A 12,504-nucleotide genomic window follows, 5' to 3' on the forward strand; every position below is an offset into this window, starting at 1 on the left:
GGCACAAGCATTCAGTCTATAGCAGAGGCTTTTATGAGCCAGGCTTGGCAGCGACCACGTCCCTTCCACTGACATGCTGTTGGCCAGAAGACAGTCACATGACCACACTAACCATGGGGAGGCTGGGAAATGTAGTCCACTTCTATTTGGAAGGAAAAGAGACAGATTTGGGGAACACAAAGAAGTCTCAGTTACAATTCCTAATTTAGATGGCACATACCCGATGTCTTTATTATATTTATTATCTGCATATGAATTGTCATTTTAATATATAGAGCATTTGTTGAAATTGTGTTATCAGATGTTTTTTATTAATAGTTTCAAAAATAATCTTGCAGTAATGAATTTATTGATATAATGAATTTACTTCTGATAAGTGTGTGTGTGTGTGTGTGCGCGCGCGCACACGCGCACGTGTGCCTTTTTAAGCACTTGGCATACCGTGCTATAGTTAGTTGAATATATATCTTTATCCTTGACTTAGCCCAGTTAGTGCCTTGCATGTGGGAAGTGATCACTGAACACTGTGGCAATGACTAAAACTCGCTGAGATTTTTACTGAGAATAAGTTTGGAAATAGCTAGAAAAGGCATATTCTCTCTTTTCTTTCCCAGTTGCCCGTTGCCTCTTTCTTTGGATTAGTGCATTCCAGGGATGATCATCCCTACCCCCTGGGGGTCACCCACAAGCCCTGGTTTAAGTACTTTTTTCCCTTGCTTGCCTGATTTTGGTCCAGCTCACATTTCTCTATGTTTTGGTGTTGTATATGTAAGTGTATAGATAGTTCAGGTTAGACAGGGATATTTTGAGACTCAGAGATGAGTTCCATAGAGTTTTATATAAAATAGTGAGCTCTGGGGATTGCTTTAAGCCTAGGGCCAAGAAGAGATGGTCACGGCTGGAGCTGGTGGCCTTCATTGCCAGACCATGGCTGGACCTCCAAGCAGGGCAGTTCTGGCAAAGCTTAAGGCTTAGAAGGGGACTGACCTAGCCAGGGGTGACCCAAGACGTGACTGGAAGTTCCACCAGACTCCATAGCCTCCTTTGTGTTTAAATAACCAAACAAGCATTAGGACCATGAAGTGTTTTCTTTCCTTTGAAGACAACTTACTTCTCTTGTTTCGGATTCTTCCTGATAGCAAAACTGATACACTCTCATTGTAGAAAAGTTGGAAAGTACAAAAACATGTAGAGTAGGATGTATGAAGTTCTTTAGTCTTAAGAAGTTACTTTTATCTTATAAGAGTGTTCCAATTGCTTATCTTTTCACCTTCTAGGCCAAACCAAAGCTGATTGAGCCACTCGACTATGAAAATGTCATCGTCCAGAAGAAGACACAGATCCTGAACGACTGTTTAAGGGAGATGCTGCTCTTCCCTTATGATGACTTTCAGGTAGGTAACTTCTAAGTGTGTGTAAATAGAGCCGTGTGGAATTATTTTTGCATATATATGTGTTTATATGTGGGTGTATGTGTGTACACACGCAGATCTGAATATATGTTACATATGTATACATATATGTATGTATGTACATGCAAATACATGCGTACACATATGCATAAACACGCATACGTATATGACACAAATATTTTTTCAAGTGTGTATCTTTTATCTTGAATAGAAGTGCTATACTCTGGGCTAATTCTGTAGACACAAGTGTCTCCTATGTCTTAGGAAATTTGTTTGAAGAGGTGTTTAGGGGTTTTGCCAAGTGCCTTAGAGTCTAAAGGATGGGATTTGCTCGGAAGCAGTGGAGGATTTTGCCATGCATCCTTTTAGAATGTCACTTTGGGAGACTGCCTTGAGAGAGGCCCTGAACTGTGTGTGGGCTCATAGAGAAGAGTTTGGGGGTTCTGACATCGAGGAATGTCCTAACATTTACCTCACTGATGCAGTGACAGGTGCTGTTTCTGGGAGCTCAGTAGCTGCCAGCAGGGGACTCAGCACAGCTTCTGCTGTGAGCTGCTCTAGATTGTTGCTTGAAGCCTTTCAGACTATGGCCTGTGGCTGAGTGACCCACAAGAGCTTTGAGCCACTGAGGAGTGATAGAACCCCAGTACCGTTAGATGCCTGGCAACCTGGAGTCATCTTTGTCTACTGGAGATTCCAGTTATTGCCCTTGATCTCCTGGGACTTAATCTTGGCACTTCCTTCTTCTCTACCTGATGCTGTTACCATCCAAGACCTGTCTTTTGTGAATTAAACTGCCTTATTTTTTTTTTTAAAGCTTCCTTGATTCTTTGGTGTTTAATTTTAAAAACTAGTACATACTTGTAACAAACAAACAGGCACTATTGAAACACTTGACATTAAAAGCCTCCCCTACCACCTTCTTTTTAATCCCACTCCCCAGAACATAACCTGTTATATATACAGTTCTTTATGTACCAAATTGTCTTTAGAAATTTCCATGTTAATAACAATTGTTAAATTATATTCCTTGAAGTTTTTTTTTTCCCACCAAATTTAAAAGCTTCCAGTTTACAACAAAGGTGAGAATTTTCACAAATGTTCACTTTTTCTAACTGTGGGTAAAATGGTTGTTCTTTAGTTCTTTCCTGAAAAATAAGGAATGCCACGGAAATGAAATTGACTATTAGTGGGATGCTGCTGCCAAAGTACGTTCTGCTCATAAATGGTTTCAGATCACGCCCCCAAATATGATGCCTTGAAAACTTCATTACAAGAGTAGATTACGTAGCTAAGGGATGAATAAATGGAAACCTCAGAATGATGCCTTTTGTTAGCATCATTTGTTAGCATGAGAAGTTAAATCAGATGATTACAAATTATACTCCATGTTGACGTATTTTTCCTGTCGTGTGCTCTGAGGAAGGTAAAGGTTGAACCTCAAGTTTCTCTGAGCGTGAAGTACGTATTCTTCTTGGTATCAGTTAGAGTAACAAAGTTATTTCGAGTTTTGCAGCCTGGAATGCAAAATTGTATTTGCAAACCTGAGATAAAACTGCTTAAGAAGCAAACAAACCACATAAATAATATACCCTTAATTTAATTTCATCTTTTATCTCACAGACAAGGAACCTGGATGTTTAAGCATTTGTAGAAACAGATGATTGAAACTTTGAGAAAAACTCCTTTGTCCCTTTTGCCTATAACAACTTCTCTGGGGATACCAGACACAAATATTCTAGGAACGGCAGAGAACTCACTGACATTCTGCTGGCCAAGATTGAATGAACAGTGTTAAGTTCTGCTTGGGGGAAGTTTTTTCAAAGATTAAGGAGCTTGAATTTCAGCTTTCATTCCCATCACAGTAATTGTGATGGGGCACAGTGAAGTTTGGATAGTTATTTTTTTCTAGGAGACTCCTGTATTCTAATCTAGTAAGGTTATATGCTTTCTTGCTAAATTGTCTTGATGATTTTAATAACTGTCTAGTTAGTGGAATGAGCCAGATGTCTTAGTGATGTCACAGATTCCTTCTGTCTGTCCCTGCATTTTTAGGCAGAATGGGAGCAGAATTATTATTGTATTATTAGAGGCAGAGGGAACAGATTAGATCAGGGGAAAGTATTTTACTTCGTATGGGAAAATGGTAGCAAGTTGGTTAGGAAGTGGGTCAGATAGTGAGCAAAATGCATAGTGGTGTTGATTTGCAATCCTATATTTACTAGTTAAACAATATTAGTTACCTGTTAGGATAATAGAATTTGGTGTGAAGTCCTGTCAACTATATTCAAAATGACAATTTACTAAACTATAGGTGTGCATAGTGATGATACATTTGTACAGGTCACAAGTAGACCTGTGTTGGCATTGGTCAGCCCCTAAGAACGTCTGAGTTCTCTGAAAATGAGCCTTATGGAGATAAGGTTTGTTGTTGGGTGTACTTGTCTGAGGTGGGAGAAGAGTGTTTAAAACAAAAAAACCCGAGAGACAGAGTCAATGTGAATTTTAAAAAGGCAAAAGGACAGTTCTCAGCTGTCAGAATATTTATGAAGTGAAGTTTTATCTGCCAAGATTGGGGTAGGACTACCGTGGCTCATATAGACTACGCTTGTTTTTTTTCAGAATCATACCCTGGCGCTTTGGGGTCGTTCTGTTCTGTCTCTGCCCTGGCTTTATGGTTCTCCTTTCCGGCAATATCATCTCTTCTTTCCCATCCTTCTAGAACCTTCTCACCCTTTGAGGCCACTTCAAATCCCCTGTCTTCTGAAGTTGTTCAAATCCACAGTGATTTTTTCCCCATTCTCTTAGTTCCTCTAATACTTACTGTCTACATTGTTACATGAATACCTAAGTGCATTGTCTAGAGCTTTTCAGTAATGGCTTCTCACGCTTTTTGTGTTCAAGTGTCCCCACCCGTGCTGTGGCCCTGAGGACGGGGCTGTGCTGGTGCCTCTGTCACCTCTCTCCCCACCCATCCACCTCCACATCCACATGACCTCTGCACGCTGGATGCCAGGCTTGGGTGCTTCTGGCTTCGTATAAAATCTGTAAAGTTATTATGAACATTAATTAGTTAGTTTTCTTTGATTCATGAAGTGACTATGAATACCAGTGAGCACATGTGGAAATGCCAGTGACTAGAATTGTAAAACTTTTTGCTGCGCCAATGATTTGGTTTGGTGGAAAATTAGGTAATTTTTGAAATAAAAATAAAATGGGAGCTTCCCTGATGGCGCAGTGGTTGAGAGTCCTCCTGCCGATGCAGGGGACATGGGTTCATGCCCCAGTCTGGGAAGATCCCACATGCTGCGGAGCGGCTGGGCCCGTGAGCCATGGCCGCTGAGCCTGCGCGTCTGGAGCCTGTGCTCTGCAGCGGGAGAGGCCACAACAGTGAGAGGCCCGTGTACCGCAAAAAAATAAAAGTAAAAAAATAAAATGGAAGCGAAACAGAGTCATAAAAGGAGCACACTTTCTGGTGACTAATGGACCTTTATTGTTCTTAAAGTTTTGTGGCCTCTTCAAGTTTACTTGGCAAAACTCTGAGAACTTACTTTTCCGTGGGTAAATAATAGGTAAACTTTAACAGGCAGTTAGACAGAGATGATAACCTTTAAGATTAAAATGTTTTAGATCAAGAAAGGTAAGTTGAGGGACTTCCCTGGTGGTCCAATGGTTAAGACTCCGCACTTCCAATGCAGGGGGCATGGGTTCGATCCCTGGTTGGGGAACTAAGATCCCACATGCTGTGTGGTAAGGCCAAAAAAAAGAAAAAAGAAAGGTAAGTTGACTTATTGCTTAAGAAATGACAGATCTAAGCATAACTGTAAATAATGCCCAGGGCTCCTCCCTTTCCTGTCAGAGACACAGAATTCCATGTGAGTCTGGCCGTTGATTTCCAATCAAGGTTCTCCTCCTTCAGGTGGAAGCCTTTTACTGGATGATACAGTTGGTGGTGACATTCTTAACTGCTGGCATCAATCCACTGAATCTATAGCTGGCTTTTGAGCTCCTTGTATCCTGGCTTGTTACACAGCTTACTAATGTTTGTGCAATTTTATAAAGTGATAGAATATGGAAAAGGTAGTAAACAGTAAAAAAGGACGTTGGGAGGCAATTTATGGATACCATTTATATTTCACAAACATTAGACTTCGGTGTCTGATATAAACTAACAAGGCATAGAGTTTGTATGAAAGAAATAAAGAGAGAATGTCATATTCCACTTCTGGGGATATACCCAAAAGAATTGAAAGCAGAGACTCAAAGAGATACTTGTACATCCATGTTCCTAATGGGATTATTCACAATAGCCCAAAGGAAGAAAAAACTCAAGTGTCCATCAATGGGCAAATGGATAAACAAATTGTGTATATGCACAATGGAATATTATTCAGCCTTAAAAAGGAAGGAAGTTCTGATACATGCTGCAACATGGATGAACTTGGAGGACATTACGCTAATTGAAATGAGTCAGAAAAGGACAAATATTGTACATGGATGAACTTGGAGGTTATTACGCTAATTGAAATGAGTCAAAAAAGGACAAATATTGTATCCCACTTGCATGAGATACCTAGAATAGTCAAATTTATCCAGACAGAAAGTGGAATGGTGGTTGCCAGGAGATGGAGGAGGGGGGATGGAGAGTTAATTATTTAATGGCTACAGATTTCAGTTTTGCAAGATGAGAAGAGTTCTATGCATGGATGGTGGTGACAGCTGTACAGTAATGAGGATATTCTTAACGCTACTGAATTGTACTCTTAACAATGGTTGACATGTACATTTTATGTTATGGACATTATACTACAATGAAGAAAAAAGAGCAGGATGTTACGGGTTTTCTGTGCTGTACAGACGTGAAATTGTTGTCTTCCTGGAAGTTGTGTGAGAAGTCAGGGCAAGGAGTGTCTCTCAGGTGTTCTTGCTATTGACATTTCATGGTGTATCATCAATGTCAAATCTCTTTAGCAAGAGAATTTAAAAGATGGGAAAATTATTAATAATTGGCAACTCTAGAAATTTTCACTTTTGGAAAAGTTTAGATACAGGAGAATCCTAGAGTGTTCTCAGCATTGTATCGAAAAATGTGGTCAATCCATTTCCCTTTAAATAACATCCTGATTTTTATTTTTCTTCTGTTTCTTTTCCTCTTCTGCTTACATGAGACTGATAATGATCTACAAACCACTGACCTGAAAAGGAAACCAGGCCCCACTACTTACAAAGGGGCTGGAAGTCCCTCATCTCATTTCCCATCTGTCCTTTTGAAAAGAAAGAATTTTTTTTTTTCCACAGTGTTTTGTCCTTGCTTTTTATTATATGCTGCCAAAAAATAATCTCAATACTTTGTTTTGGGCTTTTTATTGGAAAGTGTTCTTTTGATAAAGTTCCTCAAAATTTGTATCGGTCTGCATTCAGTGGCCAACAATGTCAGTTTCTGTGAACATTGTGGGTTTTGGGTTATTAGTTCATGTCTAGGATTGAACCTACCTGAAAACTCTGGATAAATAATGTTTCCAAATTGACGTTGTCCAGACCTTCAGGAGATGAGGATTTTAATTCCAGGTCAAGAATTCTGCCTTTTACAGAAAACAGTGACAGGTCTTTTTTTTTTTTTTTTATCATCAAGTATGTCTTAAAAAGAAAAGCTTATTTTTTGGATAGCACTGATGAGCTGAGTTGAAGAGTGTATTTATTTAGCATATAGTTTAGAGTTATACTCTTTGTGCAAAGAGCTCAGACAGGGTTCCTGCTTTCAAATTGCTCAAAACTTAGGAGAGAAGATATTGAATTAATATTAATAATAAGAAGGAGAATGTGACCACTGTCATGACAAATTGAATCCCATGGGAATTTATTCTTGGAACATTGAGATAGTGGGGCATCCAGGTGCTGAGCCCTTAAAGTGGTTGGAAATGCAGAAGTCCAGCCTAAGAGAGAAGCCAGGGTTATCAGTCTGGGCTCACCCGCAGAAATGTGAGACAGCAGCCACAGGTACCGAGAGCATGAGAGTGCCCTCCAGGGGACTGAATCTTGGGGAACACCTTCACCTAGGAGGAAGCGGGGGTGGGAATCAGATACAGAAAGTGGGAAAAGAACCAGGAAACTGTGGGGCCCTGGAAGGGAGTGAGAGGCGTTTTGAAGAAGGCAGGCAAAAAGAGTAGACCGTCATGCGCTCCTGGCACTGGCGTGGGAGAATGGTCCTCGGAGTTGATAGCTAGGGCATCATTGCCTGTGATGGTTGTTTCTTGCAAGGGCTGAAGAAGTGAGTGCGTGGGGCACAGAGGTTAGCGTTAAATGGTAGCAGAGAGAAGGGATCATCGTAAGTCAGAGCAATAACAGGAGGTTTTATCAGGACTGAGAGAATGAGCTAGGAAGGGAAGTCCAGGAATGAGGAAGAGATTGAAGATGCAAGCTCTCGGGGTGCGTTTTGAAGCAAGGCTCTTTAGGGGGCCCTGTGGGGATGGAATGAAGGGTCTCTGCAGGAAGAGTTCAGGAAGGAGAGAGAGTTCTGTCTCTGAATGGGAAGGAGAGGATTGGGTATTTGAGAAATTTAGAGGCGGATTGGGCTGAGGGAGCTAATGTCAGGTTGGCCCAGGTGAAGAGCAGCCTGGGGTGAGTCAGGAGGGTTTGGAAAGCAGGCTACGGGGCTTGGGATGGGGAAGGCGTAACAGTAAGAGTCATCAGTCAGTACCCCTACTGCTGTAACCGTGGCCACTGCCCTCATCCCTTCTTACCTTGATTAATCCTATCAGGTCTTCCAGATCCTATCCTTGCCCTTCCTCCTGTCTATGCTAACAGAGTAGCCAGAGTGATCTTTTAAAAACTAAGTTTCAGGGTAGGTCCGATGACCTCACCCAGGGAAGTCTTACTGTGGCCGTGCTCTTGTCCACCGCACCTCTCTGACCAGTCGCCTCCCCACTCTCTGCTGCAGCCATACTGGCCTCTGTGGGGCTCCTCTGTCACTCCAGGCAGCCTCCTGCCCCAGGGCCTCTTCTCAGGCTGTTCCTCTTCCCAGAGAGTTCTTTATCCAGCTCTCACTCACTCACTGCAGGCCTTTCTTCGGTTCTTACTTCTCCATGAGGCCCTTGCCTGCTGCCATGCCCTTCACCCTCTTGGCATTCCAGGTCCTCTTTACCTTGCTCTGTTTTCTTTCTTCCTCAGCATATTACTTACCTGCTTCTAAGATACTCACATGTTTATTGTTTATTCATGTGAACCCCGTGAGGGTGGGGATCTCAGTCGTATTCACTGATGTTTCCCGAGCACACAGGACACATGGCACAGAGTAGGAATTCAGGAAGTGCTCATTGAATGGAAGGAGTGAGTGAGAGAAAGAGAGAGTGAGAATGTATGAATCACCAACCAAGAGCGGGCTCCTTCCACCTAAGATTTTGATGAAATCAGCCTTGTTGGGAATGTTAACAGCTTAAGAACAGAGAAAAGAAAACAAAGGATGGGGGTTAAGATGGCAAAGGGGTGGGCATGTAGCTGCGGGACCCAAAAACGCGGAAGCTGAGTCCTCAGGACTCTCAGCTGCTGGGAAGTGTTCATGGCATAGGGGTGGGCGTGTAGCTGCCGGACCCAAGAATGCGGAAGCTGAGTCCTCAGGACTCTCGGCTGCTGGGGAGTGTTCAGAGGTGGTTGTTGGATGGGGAGGAGAAGACACGGGAGGACCCTGAGGATGAACAAGCTGAAGTGCCTGGTGCAGGGGAGCTGGAGGGATGGAAGGTGGCACTGGGAGAAGGGGCGTTGCTGTGTTTGTCATCCCACAGGTGGAATGCTGGGTAGGCAGCGTGGAGTGTGGGTGACTGTGGAGGGCCCACAGGAAAGGTGAACTGACATGTGTGAGCACTGAATAATAGTTGGATAGAAATTCAGAAGATTAATAGACGTGAAAATGTTCAGCCCAACTACCAGGTCTAATGAATTTAAATGATATATAAAATCAAACTGAAATAAGAAGTAAGTTATGGGTATAGCTCCTCAAATGACTATTTTGAACATTTAATGTAAGCTTGACATGGATCCTTAGGCCCTTGGAAGGTATATATTGTAACCTTTCTTGTTAGAAATGCAGCAGGAAAAGAAGTGATTTAGGGACCTTGGTCATTATTATTACCTTGACTGTTACATTTGTTCCTTAATTTGTTAAAACCTTTGTGTTCAGCTCACCCACTTTAAAGGAATATCAGCCTTGGAAGTATGCCAATTCAGTGTTCCTTTGGTGAAGGGGAAAATTGTTTTTGAAAATCAGCTTCTAGATCAGATTCTCAATCAGAAAGTACAGAAATATATTGAAGAACCATAATTAACTTTGATTTGTGCCATCCTTTCTAAATGAAGGTAGCAGCCTTGTAGGGTAGGAGGACAGTCTGGCCGTAACCAGCGAGGTTCAGCTGATGTGGCACCCAGGTGGGTACTCTGGTCTTCCTCACTGCCCACGGGTGTACCTCTGGGTCCCTGTGCTCTGTGCAAGCAGAGGAGGCCCGTTCTTCAGTGGAGGGTGGCCCATGCCATGCTCCATGGGATGCAACTCTAGGGGACATGATTGATGCGCGTTCTTTGTTCTCCTAGGGAGCTGGGGCGTTCATACAGAATGCGGTGTGATGGTGCGCCAGCAGCTGGGTACCTCAGGGAGCTGTGGTGCCTTTTGTGAACACCATTAGAGGAAAAACTTGTCAGGTTGATTTCTATGTTTACTAGCACTTTAGACATTTTCTTCATTTTTCCTCAAGACAGCCGGGTGAGGGAAGTAGCTCTTTCCCCCCCGTCCCCCACCATACCGGCAATGTATGACATGATTTTTGTTAGAAACACCATGCAGTGCTTAGGAAAACTTATGATCGAGTAGGGAGTTAAGATTACCTACATAAATAACTAGATGAAATAAAACACACACACACAAAATATTACCTTCATAAGTGAATCTAAGATTTTATTCTCTTCTCAGGTAGAATAAAAGATACTGGATGAGTCTAGTAGTCCATTACTGTGTGCATGTTTTCCCCATATCAGGTCACATTTTCTTTCCTTCCTCCCTCCCTTCTGTCTCACTCACTCTCTTTCTTTCTTTTTCAAATTTTCTTTGCTTTTTAAAAATAACGTTTGCTCACATTTTAAATAGGTCAGAGAGACCAGTGAAGGTTCTACAGTGAGTGGAATTGGGTAAGCACAGACCTCATGTGTAACCAGTGATGGGTAGAAGGACACTTTTATCTATGTGATTCATGTATATGTCTTAGGTTATTAAACACTACTCACAGGCATTGACAGAGGAAGATTTGAGCCAAGATGAAATCTTAAGACAGTGCAAGCAGTGGAGATTTATTTATACCGTATCTCTAGCATTCACTGAAAATCATTCTTTATTATGGTTATTTGTAACTATAAGACTTTATTATTTTCTCCCCAAATAGAAAATAAAACCTCTGTGAGAGTGGCAAACCATAGTTGTTGTTTTTTTATTATAAACCATAGCTTTTTGAAAATTCACCTTTGCATTTGTGATGTTCCTACAACAGTGCTTAATTCGTGGTAAGCATTTAATATGTTTTGAGTAAATGGATGGATTTGAGATCTCGGCACCAGCTGCCTTTGTGGTTGTAAGGGCACAGCTCAAGGTGGTGGGTCAAGGGAGTAGAAGAGAGGCAGACATATTTGCATGCAAAAACAAAACTCAGAAGTCCTTCAAGAAAAAGAAAAGCTGGGTTTTGGCCTCAGAATCATCAGATGCCATTTAACATATTACTAGGCACACACTCGTGGTTCCTACAACCTGAATGGGTCCTGCTGTGTCCATACCTCTGCCTTTTCCTACCAGGGTTGCCTGGCAGAACCTGGGCCCTGCCGAGTGTCCTGTGTGGGTTTGATGGACCTTGCATCAGCAGCACCCTTGAGTGTGTGCCTGAGATCCAGTGAGGACAAATTAAGGGAGTTCCGTGAAGTCCCCTGATGTCAGAAGTCCTCCAATCACGACTTCCCCATCTGCTAAGCATTTTATCCGCAAAGCATAACCTCTGCTCCACTGTGTGTAAGATAGGACTTTGCCTGGCGTCCCAGGCTTTGAAGGGCTGCTCTGAGCAGACCGTCCTGGCAGTGCTGGTAAATGCGCAGAGGGGCTTGTGTGAAATTATCCTTGATGCACGAGCGAGTCCTTACATGTGAATGAAGGCGTGTGCCTCCCTAAGGCAAGTCCTGAAAGGAAACTTCATTGGGATATTGGAAGTATATAAATAATGGACATGTTTTAACGTGAAGCACATTCACTACGCTAGGTATTCGCACAAAGGTATGGTGTTTTTAACAACTAAAATTGCATTCTAGAGAAGACATAGGGAACCATACACAGACATCTAGAAAATGAAAGAAGCTACACTTGCCTACCCCTTCCTCAAGGCTCTGTTACCGAATAGAATGGTAGTTGTTCTAGACAATAGGGTAGTGGCAAGACCTGAGATGTAGTCATCTGGGTCTAGATTTTAGCCCCAGGTCTGTCTGTCACTAATCTGGGTATTTCAGTAAGCCATAAACCTTCCTAAAATTCACCTTTCCTTTTTTTTTTTTTTTTAAATGATGCTCCCATGTAAATTCACCTTTCTTAACCTGTAATTCAGGGATAACGTTTGCCCTAAAATTGGGGTTCTCATTAGATGTGTGAGAATCCAAAGAGATACCACCATTCAAGGAAGCTCTTTGTACACACTGGCTGATGCCCGCCAGGCAGCAGGGAGGGAGCTGAGTGCCCAGGATGCTTAGTGGAGTCTCCTTCCTCTCCCCTAGGTAACATCGTTTTATTTTTGAGGTTGGCAGTTTTTAGTTGCAAAGTCATATGATGTGGAGCAGGCTGAGCCCCTTACTCACGGGGAAGCTGGACCTGCCACGTGTCCACTCAGGTGGCTGCAAGGCCTCTCCTGGTTTTCTGGATAGCCAGCCCCGTCCTCACTTCTGCAGTGATACTTAAGTGATTAGAGGGATTTCCCTGCTGGCGCAGCGGTTAAGAATCCGCCTGCCAGTTCCGGGGACATGAGTTTGAGCCCTGGTCCGGGAAGATCCCACATGCCGCGGAGCAGCTAAGCCCGTGTGCCAC

At 42.6% G+C, this 12,504-nt stretch overlaps 1 protein-coding gene across 28 annotated transcripts in view; it reads left to right on the top strand.

The window, feature by feature from the left end:
- The window catches only part of DOCK9 (dedicator of cytokinesis 9), a 379,834-nt gene that overhangs the window by 225,966 nt on the left and 141,364 nt on the right, over positions 1-12,504 (top strand). For all 28 annotated transcript variants that reach the window (XR_003434662.1, XR_003434663.1, XR_003434660.1 and 25 more), the window contains one exon: positions 1,278-1,394. Coding sequence is in view for 24 of the 28 variants with exons in the window: in XM_027115933.1 (XP_026971734.1) it covers positions 1,278-1,394 (117 nt within the window). In the remaining 4 variants the exon portion in view is untranslated. The remainder of the gene's footprint in view (positions 1-1,277; positions 1,395-12,504) is intronic.

Source organism: Aethalodelphis obliquidens, unplaced genomic scaffold (assembly GCF_003676395.1).
Source record: "Aethalodelphis obliquidens isolate GAN/ISIS:26980383/991018 unplaced genomic scaffold, ASM367639v1 scaffold15, whole genome shotgun sequence".
Lineage (NCBI taxonomy): Eukaryota > Metazoa > Chordata > Mammalia > Artiodactyla > Delphinidae > Aethalodelphis > Aethalodelphis obliquidens.